At 44.3% G+C, this 18,968-nt stretch overlaps 1 protein-coding gene across 5 annotated transcripts in view; it reads left to right on the forward strand.

Moving 5' to 3' along the window:
- sema6b (semaphorin 6B) overlaps positions 1-18,968 on the forward strand; it is a 328,957-nt gene that overhangs the window by 209,605 nt on the left and 100,384 nt on the right. For all 5 annotated transcript variants that reach the window (XM_033047265.1, XM_033047264.1, XM_033047266.1 and 2 more), the window contains 2 exons: positions 1,655-1,717; positions 12,975-13,076. In XM_033047265.1, coding sequence (XP_032903156.1) covers positions 1,655-1,717; positions 12,975-13,076 — 165 coding nt within the window. The remainder of the gene's footprint in view (positions 1-1,654; positions 1,718-12,974; positions 13,077-18,968) is intronic.

An 18,968-nucleotide genomic window follows, 5' to 3' on the forward strand; every position in this document is an offset into this window, starting at 1 on the left:
TCTCCACAGAGATGCTGCCTGTCCTGCTGAGTTACTCCAGCATTTTGTGTCTATCTTGCATTCTTAACAATTTGAACTTCAATGATACCCGATGGCATCAGGAACGTGGTGATTCCTGTATTCCACCTGAGTGTAATCTACTACCTTACACACTCGTACTGAACTTTGATCGTGCCCATGGGTAGTAAGATTATTACTGAGCTGCACAGAATGTCAATAGACAATAGGTGCAGGAGTAGGCCATTCGGCCCTTCGAGCCGCTACTGTCTGTACCAAGGTACATGTGGCACTAAAGCACAGTTGAAATGAGTTGCTTGTAGTCTTTGAGCACAAAGCTGGAGGATGAACCTTGACAACAGGTGACCCTAGAGTTAGACATAAGCTGAAACCTAAGGGCTGCCTGTTTTAGACTTGTTAAATTCAAATGTCAAATAAATGAGATGCTCGCTGAAATCATTTGTCTGGCCGGATGTTATAAACATTTAGTGATAGTTTCCCCTCTGGTTCTTGAGACTTCAGGAGTAGATGAGGAAGTACTTCAGTTTTAACACAGTTCTCTCACCTATGCGATACCTAATTTGGGAGGATTAGTTCTTGCCGTTTTCAATCCTCTGCCAATATGCAAAACTACACCAGTACATCACAATAAATCAAAAACCCCATTAGGTCCGTCAATTCTGTTTCCTCCATAAAAGATTTACGAGCAGTTCAAATCATGTACTCGCCATCTGCCTTGCACCTGCATGAAGTATCAGGCCACGTGCGTGTGTCTACACTGTGTGTGTGTGTGTGCGTGTGTCTACATCGTGTGTGTGTGTGTGTCTACATCGTGTGTGTGTGCGTGTGTGTGTGTGTGTGTGTGCGTATGTGTGCGTGTGTGTGTGTGTCTACATCGTGTGTGTGTGTGTCTACATCGTGTGTGTGTGCATGTGTCTACACTGTGTGTGTGTGTGTCTACACCGGGTCCGTGTGCGCGTGTGTGTCTACACCGGGTCCGTGTGCGCGTGTCTACATCGTGTGTGTGTGCATGTGTCTACACCGTGTCCGTGTGCGTTTCCGTGTCCGTGTGCGTTTCCGTATCTGTGTCTACACCGTGTCCGTGTGCGTGTGTCTACACCGTGTCCATGTGCGTGTGTGTCCGTGTGCGTGTGTCTACACCGTGTCCGTGTGCATGTCCGTGTGCGTGTCCGTGTGCGTGTGTGTGCCTACACCGTGTAGGAGTGTCCAGTCACCGAGCTGCCAGCTCTTTACACAATTTGTGTAATAGGATTTCTCCGGGTGTTCCGGTTTCCTCCCACATTCCAAAGACGTGCGGGTTTATAGATTAATTGGCTTCTGTAAACTGTCCCTGGTGTGTGTGATAGAACTAGTGTACGGGGCGATCGCTGGTCGGCACACACTCGGTGGGCTGAAGGACCTGTTTCCGCACTATATCCCTAAACCAACCGGAGTGGCATTCCAGCCACTCACCACCCTCTATGTAACAAATCTGCCCCACACATCTCCTTTACATTCCGAGAATTCTTTGAAACATTTTAGTTTTCTACAGGCGTATGGACATTTGCATTAACAACAAATAAATGTCCTGGTATTTGTGCCCATCCATGCCATGCCTTTCTAACTTCTCTGACTCATGGTCTTGTTTTCTCCACAGAAACTGGCATGGAGATCGAATCAACACGACATTGATGTCTGCAGAATGAAAGGCAAGAACGAGGTACATTTGAAACGTAATTGCCATTATTTTAGGTTCAACAACTAAGTCTGAAGGCCAGAATTATCCATTTTTTATTAACTTTGAATTGTTTTGTCAAACATGATTTATTAGCTGTCCGTGTAATTGGTTTTGCAATTAATTATTTCTAGTTCACTGATCAAACAGAGGCATCAGGAGACTCAGGGAAATTCAATCTTCTAATTCTATGACATATTCTTATATGTTCCAATGATCGTACACTGATGGTGCCTGTAGAGTGAGCCTGCATGTCAAGGTGATGTTTCAAGTTGATGTACAGAACACACCGACGTGCAGGACTTAGGGAGAGCTGGGCTACATCAGAGCACCACATGTCTGACCACTTCTTCTTAGGCCCCCTTCGGTCATGGCTGACCATGGGTGGCTCCAGGGTTGTAGGAAGCCTGTGCTTGACTTTGTTTAACGTGGGGAGACTAGTGCACAGACAGCCACCCCACGGTCCTTGACAGATCTGGGTCAGGATCCAGTGGCGTGGAGTCCAAGACGAACGGAGACCCTTTTCTGCTGCAGCCTTCATCCGCCTTCCCAGCCGTTGTGACGCTCCACTAAGGTCAGCCATCGTCCTCCGCCTGTTCCACCGTTGAGGTCTTGGTTGGATTGCTCTTTGTCAGAGACCTCCTCCTTGACCTTACCGCCATAGGTGGCCCGACCAGGAGCATAGCTCCAGAGGGCATCGCTCTCAGGATCTCAGGTCCACACAAGCTTCTCCACCACGACAAGGTGACAATCAAGGAGACCGCTAACAGCTTTGTATTCCATCTCCCACCAATACGGCCGTACAACTGACCCAGATCAACATCCCATTGGTAGACCATATTAACATTCTCCCATGAATGAACAGCACTAATGTCTTGGTGCTGGATCTTCTTGTGGATGCCATCTCCTCATTGGAATAAGATGTAGTGCTGCTTGTATATTATGTTGGGAACGCACCTTAAGGAGAGGATTGAAAGAACATTTGGTTGAGGAATGGATTCAATAGGATAAACGGAAGGAAATGTCCCCATTCCCAGATTGTTCAAATACCGGGAAAAACTGTCAAGGGAACGTGCGGAAAAGCATTTATGTGCAGAGGATAGTTACCAGTCTGGATATTACTGTCGTGATGGCAGGAGAACACCATCTCTCGGGACCTTCGATTGAATGGAAATTTCAGGGAAAGATTGTGGGAACAGGACCAATATCATCGCTCAGTTTGCGGATGGCATAGATTCACTGAGCCTGGGTTACTGAAACTATTCTTTCGATTCTATCAAAAAAATATATAGAAAGACATGTGTAGGAAGGAACTGCAGATGCAAACCGAATATAGACACAAGGTGCTGGAGTAACTCGACGGGACAGGCAGCATCTCTGGAGAGAAGGAATGGGTGTGAATGTTACAGATATTATAGTTTGGCTGTTTGTGAGTGACCTAGGAGATGGTTCTTGGAAGGAGTTTAGATTCCTGTTGTTCCGTTGACCTGCAGGCACTAAAACAGGAGCAAACCTCGACCCTCTGCTCCTGAGGTGAAAAGTACACAATTACGACCTGGTAGTCATTAATGGAAATGAAAATAGAACTGGAAATAGCAGATAAGTGGCTTCTTATAGAGAGGACATTGTGCAGGTTTGATGCGTTTAATCGTGGGTATTTGTCTGTTCACACAGTGAGTTGAGCAGTTTCTGCAACGTGCAATTATCTTTACATCACTTGGTGAGCTGGGCCGTGAGAGACTGAGACCGACAGACTGAGAGCAGAATATCCCTTCAGGAATTTAAAGATTTAAAATTAAACATTTCCGAATGTTAGAAATGATATGTGAAACAGAAGATGTTCTGTCTTAGGATTCATTCCCAAAACTATTATTAAAACAGCCTTGTCATTCATTACCATGAGCCTATAGTGAGGCAGGGCATGTTAGTGTGGAGGAAGGAACTGCAGATGTTGCTTTACACCGAAAATAGACACAAAATGCTGGAGTAACTCAGCGGGACAGGCAGCATCTGTGGAGAGAAGGAATGGGTATGGTTTGGGGACATGTTAGTTCTGGAGAGTGAGGTGGGACTAATCCACCAGGTTCAGCAGGGGACGTGTAGAATATGGGGACCATAACTTCAGAATATATAGCATTGCTATAAAGAAATAATATTTTCAAACCTCTGTCCACTCTGGCATTACGGACGAGTCTGTTGCTGGAAAATTGTCCAGCTGGGAGTTTTTGTATTCTAAACCCTTGATAGAAATCAACAACATTTTATGGTTCTTTCATGTTTATTTTCATCTCACAGAAATTCAGTTTTTATTCCATTTATCCAATCTTTGGTAGTGACATGAATTACGGAGGGGCGAATTTACTTCATCCATATGACCATTACGCAGGGATGCACTGTCAAAATAATGATGACAGGAAGGTCAGTTTCAAAAGGTCAGTCTGGTTCAGGTTAGTTGAAACTAAATGTTGACGGACAAAGTAGTGGAGGAGTTGATGACCAGAGGGCACAGGTATAAAACCGATTAGTACATGTGCCACGGGTTATAGGGAGAGGGCAGGAGAAGGGGGTTAGGAGGGGAAGATTGATCAGCCATGATTGAATGGTGGAGTAGACTTGATGGGCCAAATGGCCTAATTCTACTCCTATCACTTATGAACGTATGAAAACCAAGGGATTAAGGGATTGAACACACTTGTAGATCATTGTCACTCATGTTATGAGTCATCGTTTGTAGTTACGCCCACTAGCTTTACAGTGATCATCCTTGCCTGGTTCCCTTAGAATTAGAGAGGCGTGCAGGTGTGAAGTCATATTTGCTATGCAGTTAATAAAGGCTTTGGACCTTTACCATGGTGAAAGGCTCCAGTTATATATAACAGCCGAAACACAACATGGTGTCAGAGAAGCGGACTTACTCCTCGATTGATTCTATTGCTTTCATTTTATTATTATTTTTCAACTGTGTTGCAATGGCTTCTGCTCTCAGAAAATCAGAGATCTTGGTGTTTGATGCAGATCTCACAGATTGATGTGTTTGAAGAGAAATTTTCAATCTACATTGATGCTGCACACCATACGGCTGATCCTGCTATTCAGCGTCAATGCTTCTTAATTTGGCAGGCACGGAAGCTGCTCATCGTGCCAGAAGATGTCACTATGCACCGGCTAGACTTCACGCGAATGGTGACCAGATTCCTGCAGAGACTATCCGTGATCTACAACGCTAGAGGCAGGAAACATATTCCCGATGATGGGGGAGTCCAGAACCAGGGGCCATGGTTTAAGACAAAGGGGCAGGCCATTTGGAACGGAGACGAGGAAAAATGTTTTCACCCAGAGAGTTGTGAATCTGTGGAATTCTCTGCATCAGAAGGCAGTGGAGGCCAATTCTCTGGATGTGTTCAAGAGAGAGTTAGATAGAGCTCCTAATGATGGTAGAGTCAGGGGATATGGGGAGAAGGCAGGAACGGGGTACTGATTGGGGATGATCAGCCATGAGCACAGTGAATGGCGGTGCTGGCTCGAAGGGCCGAATGGCCTATTCCTCACCTATTATCTATTGTCTAAGAGGGGAAACTATTTGAGTGACACAGGTTAAAGGTTGTGGCATTGTGTGGTTGGGATGTGCGATGCACTGGCTAACAATAGGGTGAGGGCAGCAATGGTGGATTCAAGGAGTAATGGTGAATACATGGTGGAGGTAGATGTGCAGGGCTACAGAGAGAGTCTTGGTGGGTTGATCTGGTGGTGAGGCAGCACAGACACGATGGGCCGAATTCCTCCCTTCTGTGCTGTAACCATCCCATGATTGTGTGTGTGGACCTGAATAATATTCAGATTATGGCACCATTATAACATAATTGCTGTGGCCTTTTTCATTGTAAATCCCAGCAAGGTCATTGGATATTATTGGATTCAGTTCAGTCAGGAACTAAAAGCTAGGCTGCTTGACTGGTCTTGTCTGAGCCCAGAGTTCCAGGTACCGTCCATGAGATTAGCTGACTCAGCACAGTTCAGGGTTTTGGGGGTTAGCGTGGAATGTCCCTCGCGTTCCCCCTCGGGAGGTCTATAACCACAGGGCATAACAATCCTGAAAACAATGAACCATAATAATACTTGCATTTATCTAATATATTTCACGTTGAAATGTCTTAATGAGATTTTACATAATTAATGGTCATGTAGTTTAAACAAAGCAATCAGCTTCACACAAGTGTAGAGGGATGAATAACAATGAAGTCTGTTCTGTGACGATAACAGCATGAAATATTGACCAGGATAAAGACCCAGGCATTTCCTGCAATGAAGGATCTTCTGCATCCAACTTGAATGGCCATGGGATTGGGCAGATGCTGCTCGTGAACGACAGTGCATAGACCACAGTGTACATTGTATAGTGTACAGTGTAGTGTATAGTGTACAGTGTATAGTGTACAGTGTAAAGTGTACAGTGTACCGTGTACCGTGTACCGTGTACAGATACAGTGTACAATGCACAGTGCACAGTGTACAGTGTATAGTGTACGTGTACAGTGTATAGTGTACGTGTATAGTGTACAGTGTACAGTGTAGTGTACAGTGTACAGTGTAGTGTACAATGTACAGTGTAGTGTATAGTGTACAGTGTAGTGTATAGTGTACAGTGTACAGTGTACAGTGTAGTGTATAGTGTATAGTGTACAGTGTACAGTGTATAGTGTATAGTGCACAGTGTACAGTGTACAGTGTACAGTGTACAGTGTAGTGTACAGTGTACAGTGTACAGTGTAAAGTGTACAGTGTAAAGTGTACAGTGTACAGTGTACAGTGTACAGTGTATAGTGTATAGTGTACAGTGTGTAGTGTACAGTGTACAGTGTGTAGTGTATAGTGTACAATGTATAGTGTGCAGTGTGCAGTGTACATTGTATAGTGTACTGTGTACAGTGTACAGTGTACAGTGTATAGTGGACAGTGTACAATGCACAGTGTACAATGTACAGTGTATAGTGTATAGTGTATAGTGCACAGTGTATAGTGTACAGTGCACATTGTACAGTGTATAGTGTACAGTGTAGTGTACAGTGTATAGTGTAGTGTACAGTGTATAGTGCACAGTGTATAGTGTACAGTGTACAGTGTACAGTGTACAGTGTATAGTGTACAGTGTACAGTGTACAGTGTATAGTGTAGTGTATAGTGTACAGTGTATAGTGTACAGTGTACAGTGTATAGTGTACAGTGTATAGTGTAGTGTATAGTGTATAGTGTATAGTGCACAGTGTACAGTGTATAGTGTAGTGTATAGTGTATAGTGTACAGTGTATAATGCACAGTGTATAGTGTACAGTGTATAGTGTACAGTGTATAGTGTATAGTGTAGTGTGTAGTGTATAGTGTACAGTGTATAGTGTATAGTGTACAGTGTACAGTGTACAGTGTATAGTGTACAGTGTATAGTGTAGTGTGTAGTGTGTAGTGTACAGTGTATAGTGTACAGTGTATAGTGTATAGTGTATAGTGTACAGTGTATAGTGTACAATGTCAGTGTGCAGTGTACAATGTACAGTGTATAGTGTACAGTGTACAGTGTATAGTGTAGTGTGTAGTGTACAGTGTATAGTGTACAGTGTATAGTGTACAGTGTACAGTGTACAGTGTACAGTGTACAGTGTACAGTGTATAGTGTACAATGTCAGTGTACAGTGTATAATGTACAGTGTATAATGTACAGTGTACAGTGTACAATGTATAGTGCACAGTGTATAGTGTACAGTGTACAATGTACAGTGTACTGTGTACAGTGTACAGTGTACAGTGTACAGTGTACAGTGTACAGTGTACAGTGTATAGTGTAGTGTACAGTGTATAATGTACAGTGTACAGTGTACAATGTATAGTGCACAGTGTATAGTGTACAGTGTACAATGTACAGTGTACTGTGTACAGTGTACAGTGTACAGTGTATAGTGTACAGTGTACAATGTATAGTGTATAGTATATAGTGTACAGTGTATAGTGTACAGTGTATAGGTACAGTGTATAGTGTACAGTGTATAGTGCACAGTGTATAGTGTACAGTGTATAGTGTACAGTGTATAGTGTATAGTGTAATAATATATCTTTTATTGTCATTGCACGTCAGTGCAACGAGATTTAGTGTGCAGCTCCACTGATGTACAAGAAAGGTAAATAAATACAATACATAAATAAACAAGCTGAATTGATTGACGTGACCATCTGAGGGAGAATGTCCAAAGGGGGTGGGTGGGGGGGCACTCATTAGGGCCGGTTCAGAGCCGCTATAGCTCTTGGGATAAAACTGTTCCTGAGTCTGGAGGTTCGGGCGTAGAAGGCCTTGTAACGTCTGTTGGTGGGAAGTAGTTGAAACAGAACTATATAGTGTATAGTGTAGTGTATAGTGTATAGTGTATAGTGTACAGTGTACAGTGTACAATGTCAGTGTATAGTGTATAGTGTATAGTGGGGTACCGCAAGGCTCAGTGCTGGGACCCCAGCTATTTACAATATATATTAATGATCTGGATGAGGGAATTGAAGGCAATATCTCCAAGTTTGTGGATGACACTAAGCTGGGGGGCAGTGTTAGCTGTGAGGAGGATGCTAGGAGACTGCAAGGTGACTTGGATAGGCTGGGTGAGTGGGCAAATGTTTGGCAGATGCAGTATAATGTGGATAAATGTGAGGTTATCCATTTTGGTGACAAAAACAGGAAAGCAGACTATTATCTAAATGGTGGCCAACTAGGAAAAGGGGAGATGCAGCGAGACCTGGGTGTCATGGTACACCAGTCATTGAAAGTGGGCATGCAGGTGCAGCAGGCAGTGAAGAAAGCGAATGGTATGTTAGCTTTCATAGCAAAAGGATTTGAGTATAGGAGCAGGGAGGTTCTACTGCAGTTGTACAGGGTCTTGGTGAGACCACACCTGGAGTATTGCGTACAAATCTGAGGAAGGACATTATTGCCATAGAGGGAGTGCAGAGAAGGTTCACCAGACTGATTCCTGTGATGTCAGGACTGTCTTATGAAGAAAGACTGGATAGACTTGGTTTATACTCTCTAGAATTTAGGAGATTGAGAGGGGATCTTATAGAAACTTACAAAATTCTTAAGGGGTTGGACAGGCTAGATGCAGGAAGATTGCTCCCGATGTTGGGGAAGTCCAGGACAAGGGGTCACAGCTTAAGGATAAGGGGGAAATCCTTTAAAACCGAGATGAGAAGAACTTTTTTCACACAGAGAGTGGTGAATCTCTGGAACTCCCTGGCACAGAGGGTAGTCGAGGCCAGTTCATTGGCTAGATTTAAGAGGGAGTTAGATGTGGCCCTTGTGGCTAAGGGGATCAGAGGGTATGGAGAGAAGGCAGGTACGGGATACTGAGTTGGATGATCAGCCATGATCATATTGAATGGCGGTGCAGGCTCGAAGGGCCGAATGGCCTACTCCTGCACCTAATTTCTATGTTTCTATGTTTCTATGTATAGTGTACAGTGTACAGTGTATAGTGTACAGTGTAGTGTACAGTGTACAGTGTAGTGTACAGTGTACAGTGTACAGTGTAGTGTACAGTGTACAATGTATTGTGTACAGTGTACAGTGTATAGTGTAGTGTATAGTGTATAGTGTCAGTGTATGGTGTATAATGTACAGTGTATAGTGTATCGTCCACAGTGTGTACAGTGTACAGTGTACAGTATACAGTGTTTCCAGCATTTGTGGTTTCCCAGAAGATTTCACACATCCACATTTCTTTGTATTCTTTGTATTTTACCAGCATCAGCACACAAACCAATCAGGCCGTTACACAAACCAACCTCCCATCCATTGATTCCATTTATACCTCACGCTGCCTCAGCAAGGCCAGCAGCATCATCAAGGACCAGTCGAGGAGATGAAATATACAGAAGGAACTGCAGATGCTGGTTTAAACCAAAGAATGACCCACTGGGTCACTCCCTCTTCTCCCCTCTCCCATCAGGCAAAAGGTACAGAAGTGTGAAAACGCACACCTCCTGATTCAGGTTGTCTGAAGAATGGTCTCGACCAGAAACATCACCCATTCCTTCTCTCCCGAGATGCTGCCTGTCCCGCTGAGTTACTCCAGCTTTTTGTATCTATCTACAGTTTCTTCCCAGCTGTTATCTGGCAACTGAACCATCCTACCACAACCAGAGAGCAGTCCTGAACTACCTCAGACTATCTTTGACCAGACTTTGTTGGCTTTACTTTGCACTAAACGTTATTCCCTTATCCCTGTACACTGTCAATGGCTCGATTGTAATCATGTATTGTCTTTCCGCTGACTGGATAACACGCAACAAAAGCTTTTCACTGTACCTCGGTACACGTGACAATAAACTAAACTGTAAACACGAAGACCTTCGTCAAATTAAAGACGTCCTCTCCTCAATCTTCACTCCCCTGTGAATGAAATTTTCATACACATTTCCATCCACAGATCTACAAACATTACTGTCTGTACCAGGAAGTAACTTGCTAACAATAGCAGCCCAATTCTCCCTGTTTCACATCTGACTGCTTTGTTACATAAGACTGTTAAACGGACTTTGCCCCCTGCCAAAGTATCGCGCACCAACCACCAACCTGGACAGAGCCACTGTCGTGCCGCTGCCGATCGGAACGCCTGTTGATGTTTAGTTGAGAGTAGTGTTAAACTTGTTCATGATATATGTATTTTTATTTCTATTTATTTTTTTACTGCACACTGAATGGACACTGGTTTCAGTAACGTTTTTTTGTTTCCTCTGGGTATGTGAGTACTCAGGAAAATAACAATAAAGATATACAATACAATACAATACAATACATAGACTAATGGGAAACATGGAGCAGTTGGCAGCCCAGAAGAACAGCAGGGCTAACCGGGTATGAATGAATACGTATATTGGCCAAATATTCACATACAAGGAATTTGCCTTGGTGCTCCGCTCGCAAGTGACAAGTGACAGATACAGTGACAGTTAGGAATGACACATAAAACATTAAACATTAATAATAAAACATTATCGATTAAACATGTGAATGAAATAAAATGCCAGAGCAAAAGGAGGCTACAGATTTTTAGTTATTGAGTAGAGCTACTACTCGTTTTTATGTCTGGCTGTGGCATGAGGGAGTGTTACTGAACCAGTTCAAATGATTGAAGCACTGTAACACACTGATTTCATTTTCACCCTGCTGTGTGAACATCTTTCATTGCTCTTTGGTCCACGTCTGACCCCCTTCATTTGTCTCTGTATACATGTCCACAGATCACATAAAACCCATCACAGTATTAATCGCTTTGCTCGTCATTCTGCTACTCCCTGGAAACCTGAATAAAACATAATGTGGGAGGTAGTCGTCAGCTTGAGAATTTTAATAGCAATCCTCTCAAGATGATGCCACCCTAATATATACAAACAGTTAAACTGAGAATGGAGTTGAATTTTATGATGAGGTACTTTGAAAGAATGGGTTGACTGGGCTTGTATTCACTGGAATTTAGAAAGATGAGAGAGGATCTTATAGAAAAAAATAAAATTCTTGAGGGATTGGACAGGGTAGATGCAGGAAAAATGTTCCCGATGTTGAGGGAACCCAGAACCAGGGGTCATAGTTTGAGAATAAGGGGTCGTCAATTTTGGACTGAGATGAGGAAAAACCTTTTCACCCATAGAGATGTGAATCTGTGGAATTATCTGCCACAGAAGGCAGTGGAGGCCAATTCACTGGATGTTTTCAAGAGAGAGTTAGATGTAGCTCTTAGCGCTAATGGAATCAAGGGATATGGGGAAAAAGCAGGAACGGGGTACTGATTGTGAATGATCAGCCATGATCATATTGAATGGCGGTGCTGGCTCGAAGGGTTGAATGGCCTACTCCTGCACCTATTTTCTATGTTTCTATGAATTTTCCATGTAAATTGCATCTCAGGGCGTTATTTCCACCCAGTTAAAATGTATCTACAAATCATTGTCTTCCCTTTTACCTGTTTGTTTTGAAACTACAGGGCATGTCCAATGAAAGCACATGATGCATGGGCACATTATGTTGTATTCAGTGTCTCTGAAGTTAGCAATAGCTCAGAGATTAGTATGGTTGTTCTGTTACATTTGGCTCCTGGAGCAAACATTAAGGACAGAATCACCTCTCCGGTTTATCCAATGTTCCTCATTACTCTGGTTGGATAAAAGCTCCAGAACGAAGCATTTATAATCCCACAGCGAGGAGCCAAAACTACATTTTTGTTCCCGTCTCGTGACTAGGACACGAGACTTATCGACTGTACATCCGTTGGATTGGGAACGCACAATATCTGCTAACCATCCAGCAGCGTCATGCTTGGACTCAGTAGCAATCTAATCATTGATCTTTAATGTTCTGTAACATCGCTTACATGCCGATACAATAGAAGCCTTTAATGTTGCAGGCAATTGGCCTGGGTTTGGAGAAAGTAGAGTCATGTCTTCCTGTATAAGAGTGAATGTGTCGCTGAGCCATTCATTTTATATGCGGCACTTTGGAACATCTAGAAGAATGTGATCTAGAAGACTTTGATCTATGGAAGCAGGTTGTTTATGTTCTTGTTTGCATCTGCCATGGTCATCTACCAGACTTCAACTACATCACAGTCACCAATATTACCTTCTATGTCTTTGGTTTCTCAAAGGCAAACAGCTAAATCAACTTGTGGCTGAGTAGCCTTGGAGTTGACTGTAACATTCCAATGTCTCTTCCTATTTGAGGAGACTTCCTTTTGTATTGATTCTTGTTGTGTGCTGACAGGTGGAGTAATCATTATTGTCAATGACTAAACCTTGCTCAGTAACGCAGCCTGGAACTATATTGCTTAATGCTGCTCCTTCTCAGTGAGATGTGATTGAAAATTGATCTTTCCCAGAGCAACTCGCCACAATTACTGTTTCCGGAACATTTCACGTCATTTCAAAAACTCAGCCAGACTTTTCCAAATGTCCTTTACGATCCCGTTCCTCTTCCAATCCTTCCAGGATTCTGGTGGGACTTAGATCCTGATGGTTCCGTGCCACTGCCCTCAAACTGCAACTCAACCGACCAATGTAGGACCACAGGTCCTGGCCCTTACACGCCATGATCATGTCCAATCTTTATAGCCCCAACCTTACCCCCTTCCTCAATCACTGGTCCTCAACCCTACAAACTCCACACTGCCCCAACCCTACACAGTTCTCATCTGTTTCTCTCTCTTTCTATTTTCAGGCAGAATGTCGGAACTTTATTAAAGTCCTTCTGAAGAGGAACGACAGCATGCTTTTCATCTGCGGGACAAATGCGTACAATCCCGTGTGCGCCAACTACACTGTAAGTTGCTGTTGTCCGCTGTAATATTGTGCATGTGCTGGCACGTGGCAACATTTTGAAACCAACTTGCACATAAAACTTTCGGTAAACTTGAGGATTACAGCCATGAATCAAAAGATTAAAATATGACAATGATGCGAGAGCCATGGTATTAAACAAAGTGCAAGAATGTGCGAATACTCACCCAATTGCTTGAATTAGGGTTAGGGTTAGGGTTAACTATGCCCCTATCCCTAATCCGGAGACTGGGAGGAGATTCACCAGTTGTTGCCCAGATTGGGGCGTTGTGGTTATTGGGAGAGGCTGGAGCAGAAGAGGTTGAGGATGAGGAGAAGCTGGAGATCTATAAATGTGTGAGCTGGATAGACAGGGCAGATTGAAAACAGTACATCCTAGAGATTTAATCCTAACCAAACTCGCTGAGCTGAATGCGTGGTTCTAGAGGACAACCAGCAAACCAAAGAATATCAAATCTAGCACCTTAGAGATTTGGTTTAGATAAGATTTCTAGGATCTAATCCAGTTTTTCATCAATGCCCAATTTGTGATTCATGCACACAAGTGACATAGCTGGATGTGTTTCAAGAGAGGTCTGAATGCACAATGAAAGCCTCCATCAGTTAAAGGATATGAGGGGCAAGTTGTGTGCTGGCATTCCTGACCCACCATGGTTCCTGTCATTATTTAAACTGATACCTAATCGGATTACATATGTTGGTGCCGCATGGAAATGTCTTGTTGATCCAACTCTTAGTTTGCAAACCTCAGCTCAGAACGTGAATAGTTGCAGTTTCATAGTTTCGTAGATTCAAACAACACGGACATCAGGCTATTAAACCTGGCTCGGACAAAACTCTGATTATTAGCAACCACTTCTGTTATTTGCACTACCAGTTTATTTATTCATGTGTGTATATATTTATATCATGGTATATGGACACATTTATCTGTTTTGTAGTAAATGCCTACTATTTTCTGTGTGCTTAAGCAAAGCAAGAATTTCATTGTCCTATACAGGGACACATGACAATAAACTCACTTGAACTTGAACTTGAACTTGAACTTATCAATGTCGGCAAAAGCCCCATCTAAGTTAATCCCATTTGCTCGCATTTGATCCACATCCCTCGAACCATTTCCTTGGCATGTACCTGTCCAAGTTGAAATGTTTTTACTGTACCTCAATGACCAAGTCACACGGTGAACGAGGTGTGTGTGTGTGTGTGTCCTGCACTCTCTCATGTCTCTCTCTCTCTCGTGGCTGACGTATGTTTGATTAATTCTGCATTGTGTGATATGCATGAGCTGTCGGGCCACGCTGATTGTAGGTCAACTTGTAGACTGGTGTAACGTTTATTCACCACACCATTGGTAACCGCCTCAGGGTATATGGTCACACGATGAGCTCCAGTTGTGAGAAATAGAAAGGCAATGCAGGTGAGCTTGTTCCCTGCCACAATTAGTGTTTGTACAAACAGTGGCGGACTGGCCAGGGTGTCAGCTTGCCCGATGGCAAGTGGGCCCCTGATGAAGTGATAGCATTGTAGTTGTGGGTGGGCCCCCTTTGTCTCCTGGCAACCAATATTTTTAGACCTACTCCGCCATTGTTTGTACACCAGGACTGATGGAAAGTCATTGGCGTGCTGCCTGAGATAGGCTGCTTCAGCAATCTGTCCAATGGGCAACTTCAGTAATGGTGGTTCATAACAAAGATACTAGTATGACCCCACATTGCCACCAGTTGGAGGTTATTCAGTTTGTTACTACATTTACACCCCAGATGCTGCAAGACACTCGATTGTCTCTCTCGCTGAAGCACCAGCAGTTCTGAAAAACACACGAGATGTTAATAATGTTAGATGTGAGTCCGTGAACACCCAGATTTGTGTCAACTTCGCATTTATAATAAACCAAATGGTGACGTCTGAAGAACGACATACATCCTTTTGCCGCAGAGATGCTGCCTGACCCACTGAGTTACTCCAGCACTTTGCCCCAGAGATGCTGCCTGACCCACTGAGTTACTCCAGTACTTTGTGTCAATCTTTGGTGTAAACCAGCATCTGCAGTTCTTTCCTGCACAATCAAATATTGATGTTCCATTTTCTTTGGGTAACCCCTATCTCAGTCTACAAGTTGTACAAGAACACTGCTGCCACACGGTGGTGCAGCGGTAGAGTTGCTGCCTTACAGCGCCAGAGACCCGGGTTCGATCCTGACTACGGGTGCTGTCTGTACGGAGTTCTCCCCGTGACCGCGTGGGTTTTTTCCGAGATCTTCTGTTTCCAACCACACTCCAAAGACGTGCAGGTTTGTAGGTTAATCGACTTGGTATTATGGTAAAAATTGTCCCTAGTGTGTGTTGGATAGTGTTAGTGTGCGGGGATCGCTGGTCGGCGCGGACTCGGTGGGCCGAAGGACCTGTTTCCGCGCTATATCTCTAGACTAAACCAATGATACCATGTCAGAGCACTGTCGGTAACGTCATCAAAGTGGAGTGAGTACAGATGTCAGATGTTACTATAGAGAGCTTTGGAAATATTTGAGGTGCCCCCTTGAATCAGAAACTATTACAAATAGTGACAGTTGATTTTGGCTGCAGCTCAGAATGACAAATGTGATCCCAGTGGATTCACTAGTTGTCAGTGTTTATCATTGAGGCATCATGTTGTCTATTCCTCCGTTGGATATACATTGTTCTGCCTGTGCCAGCATCAATAGTTCATTTCTAATTGTGGAATGGAATACTTTATTGCCACCTATGACAAGGCATAGTGAGTTTCTGTGCTTGTGTATCCAAGGTATGCCAATTGTCGCCACTAAAGGGCACTGACAAGATTACAAAGTACCCCTGCCGGCTCCTCCATTCAAGAACGGAACTCACTATCAAAACATGGAGGGGACGGGGGACACAATTTTTTGGCGGCCGCGCGCGCATGCACACATTCACGCACGCGCGCGAGGCTTCGGAGGCTCAATCCAGCGCTAAATGCAGCTCAACTGCCTGTCTCACCGGGTTAACTAACAGCCCTGTCTGGACTGACGGGATACCAGCGCTGCTTCTCCGCGCTGGCTATATTTCCCGCAAACCCAGGCAGGTTAACCTGGCGGGGATGTCGCCACCTCTCAAAACATGGGGGGGACGTGTACCCTCTGGCCCCCCCGGGTTTTCCGCCACCGCCTCCATTGTTCCCCCCCGTTCCCCATTACCCCTGCCGGCTCTTCCATTGTTCCCCCTCCCCCTCCCTCTCCCCCTCACGACAGTCCCCCATCACCAGCTCCTCCATGGTTCCTCCTCCCCCTCACCCTCATCGACCACCGAACGTGGGTCGACCCGCGAGGCCCCACCACCACCACCACCGCCATTGTCATGAATTGCATCAATGATCATTAGGAAGTGGACCTGATTTCTCCAAGGACTCTGCTGTTGTGGAACATCAGTGCATCTCCCCTCTCGCAGTCTCACACACTTCCTAAAGAGGGAGTTAGATGTGGCCCTTGTGGCTAAAGGGATCAGGGGGTATGGAGAGAAGGCAGGTACAGGATACTGAGTTGGATGATCAGCCATGATCATACTGAATGGCGGTGCAGGCTCGAAGGGCCGAATGGCCTACTCTTGCACCTATTGTCTATGTTTCTATGTTTCTAAAGCCACTTTGTCCAAACCACAGCCCTTGCCGTGATGCCTATGGATGGATCCTTACAGTAGACGACAATCTCGCTGACCAAAGAGATGGATGCAAATTAAAATAATTGAAGAAAAGTTAGTTAATAATTGTGTGTAAATCATGAGAGGAATAGATCGGGTAGATGCACAGAGTCTCTTGCCCAGAGTAGGGGAATCGAGGACCAGAGGACATAGGCTTAAGGTGAAGGGGAAAAGATTTAATAGGAATCTGAGGGGTAACCTTTTTCACACAGAGGGTGATGGGTGTATGGATCAAGCTGCCAGAGGAGGTAATTGAGGCTGGGACTATCCCATCGTTTAAGTAACAGTTAGACAGGTACATGGATCGGACAGGTTTGGAGGGTTATGGACCAAGCGCAGGCAGGTGGGACTAGTGTAGCTGGGACATGTTGGCTGATGTGGGCAAGTTGGGCCGAAGGGCCTGTTTCCACACTGTAAAGGTTACACTGCAGTGACCTAATCTGCGAGTTTAGAAGAGTTCGCCCTTGACTCAAACTCGCATCATGGTCGACACGTGGTTCTAGGAGGACCTATGAGGTCACTGGAACTCTCCTTCATGCTTGAGGGAAGTTCCCACATACTCGAGGCCTCAGCTAGGTCGCGGAAACATTTTCAGCATATTGAAAAATTTCTGTGAGTAAAATTTGGTTGGCAAGATTCTTTTTAACTCGTAGTGCAGTGGAGTGGGGTCGCTACTTAGTTACAGGCAGTCGAGGGCAGCCGTAGGCAATCTCCTTCGCTGACCGGGCACTTTGATTGGCTCATTGGAGTTTTCAGGAGCAAAGAAAACCGACCGGTAATGTTAAATGCCCCTTTCTCCCCCCTTCTCTGTGTGTGTGTGTGTGTGTGTGTGTGTGTGTATGTGTGTGCGTGTGGTGTGTGTGTGTGTGTGCATGTGCGTGTGGTGTGTGTGTGTGTGTGTGTGTGTGTGTGTGTGTGTGTGTGTGTGCATGTGCGTGTGCGTGTGCGTGTGTGTGTGTGTGTGTGTGTGTGTATGTGTGTGTGTGTGCGCGTGTGTGCGCGTGCGTGCGTGTGCGTGCGTGTGTGCGTGCGTGTGTACGGTCGATCCAGCTCGAGGTTTTCCAGGCGAGTGCCCTCGAGCTTAAAGGTCGAAAACACTCTTCTGAACTGGCGGATTAGGTGGCCGCAGTGGGACAGCCCCTTATCACTATCACTCTAATTACACATATAGTACATTCCATACAAAGGGAAGAGCACTTAATTCACCAAATCTTTACTGTTACATTCTTAAATCGTTCCATGTTTTGTATTAAATAGCCCGTACATCGAACAGAATTCTTTGATGAATAATACACAGTCAATGTCAGTTTTCTTCATGTGGAACGTGAGTGAACGTTGTGAGAGTGTGCACGTGTATAACGACTGATGTCACACTAGTCGTGGCAATAATTAAATGCAGTAGCTACAGTCCCAGTGAAAGGGATTATGTTACCTTCATTTACTTAATTGACCATAAGTGTCTCAAGCTCCAGCACGTTCAAAATGACGTTGATTTTGTAAAAATCCTCCTAATTATAACCGGAGGGTCTATCATTCTGCATGAACAAAATTTATATTTTGACAGAAAAGAGTGCACGGATAAAAAGGCTCTTGTTCCCAGTTCAAAAGAGCGGCTGATTGGGGTGGAATTTGTCAATTTGTTTATACTGGGAATGTGACAGGTGTTTACCTAATCAGGTAGCTGGATCGGGTGGGCCGAAGGATTACATTTCCCACAGTCTTACAGAGAACACAAAAGCCTTGTCTGTCATTCAGTCTTGCATGAAAGCTGGAAGGGTGTGGACTGACTGACGACACGTTTGGGGAATTACTGACTGGGCATAAAACATGCGAGTGGAAATCGGCAGTTGTAATCCAAGCGAAGTGGATCTGAGAATGGCTTAGTGGGAAGAAGCAGAAAATAAAGGTTTTGGGTGCTTATGAGGCACATAAATAAATGGCTATATACTAAGGACTTTGCACTAATATTGTGTTTATTGATTTATTGAAGTTTTGTGTATGTGTATTGTGTTTACATTCCTGTTTTGCTCGCTCCTACAGAAGGGTCTCGACCCAAAACGTCACCCAGTCCTTCTCTCCAGAGATGCTGCCTGTCCCGCTGAGTTACTCCAGCTTTTTGTGTCCATCTTCTGAGAATTTCATTGTTCTGTTGTCAGTACATATTACAATTAAACAGTTCGACT

The sequence above is a fragment of the Amblyraja radiata genome, chromosome 29 (genome assembly GCF_010909765.2).
Source record: "Amblyraja radiata isolate CabotCenter1 chromosome 29, sAmbRad1.1.pri, whole genome shotgun sequence".
Classification (NCBI taxonomy): Eukaryota; Metazoa; Chordata; class Chondrichthyes; order Rajiformes; family Rajidae; genus Amblyraja; species Amblyraja radiata.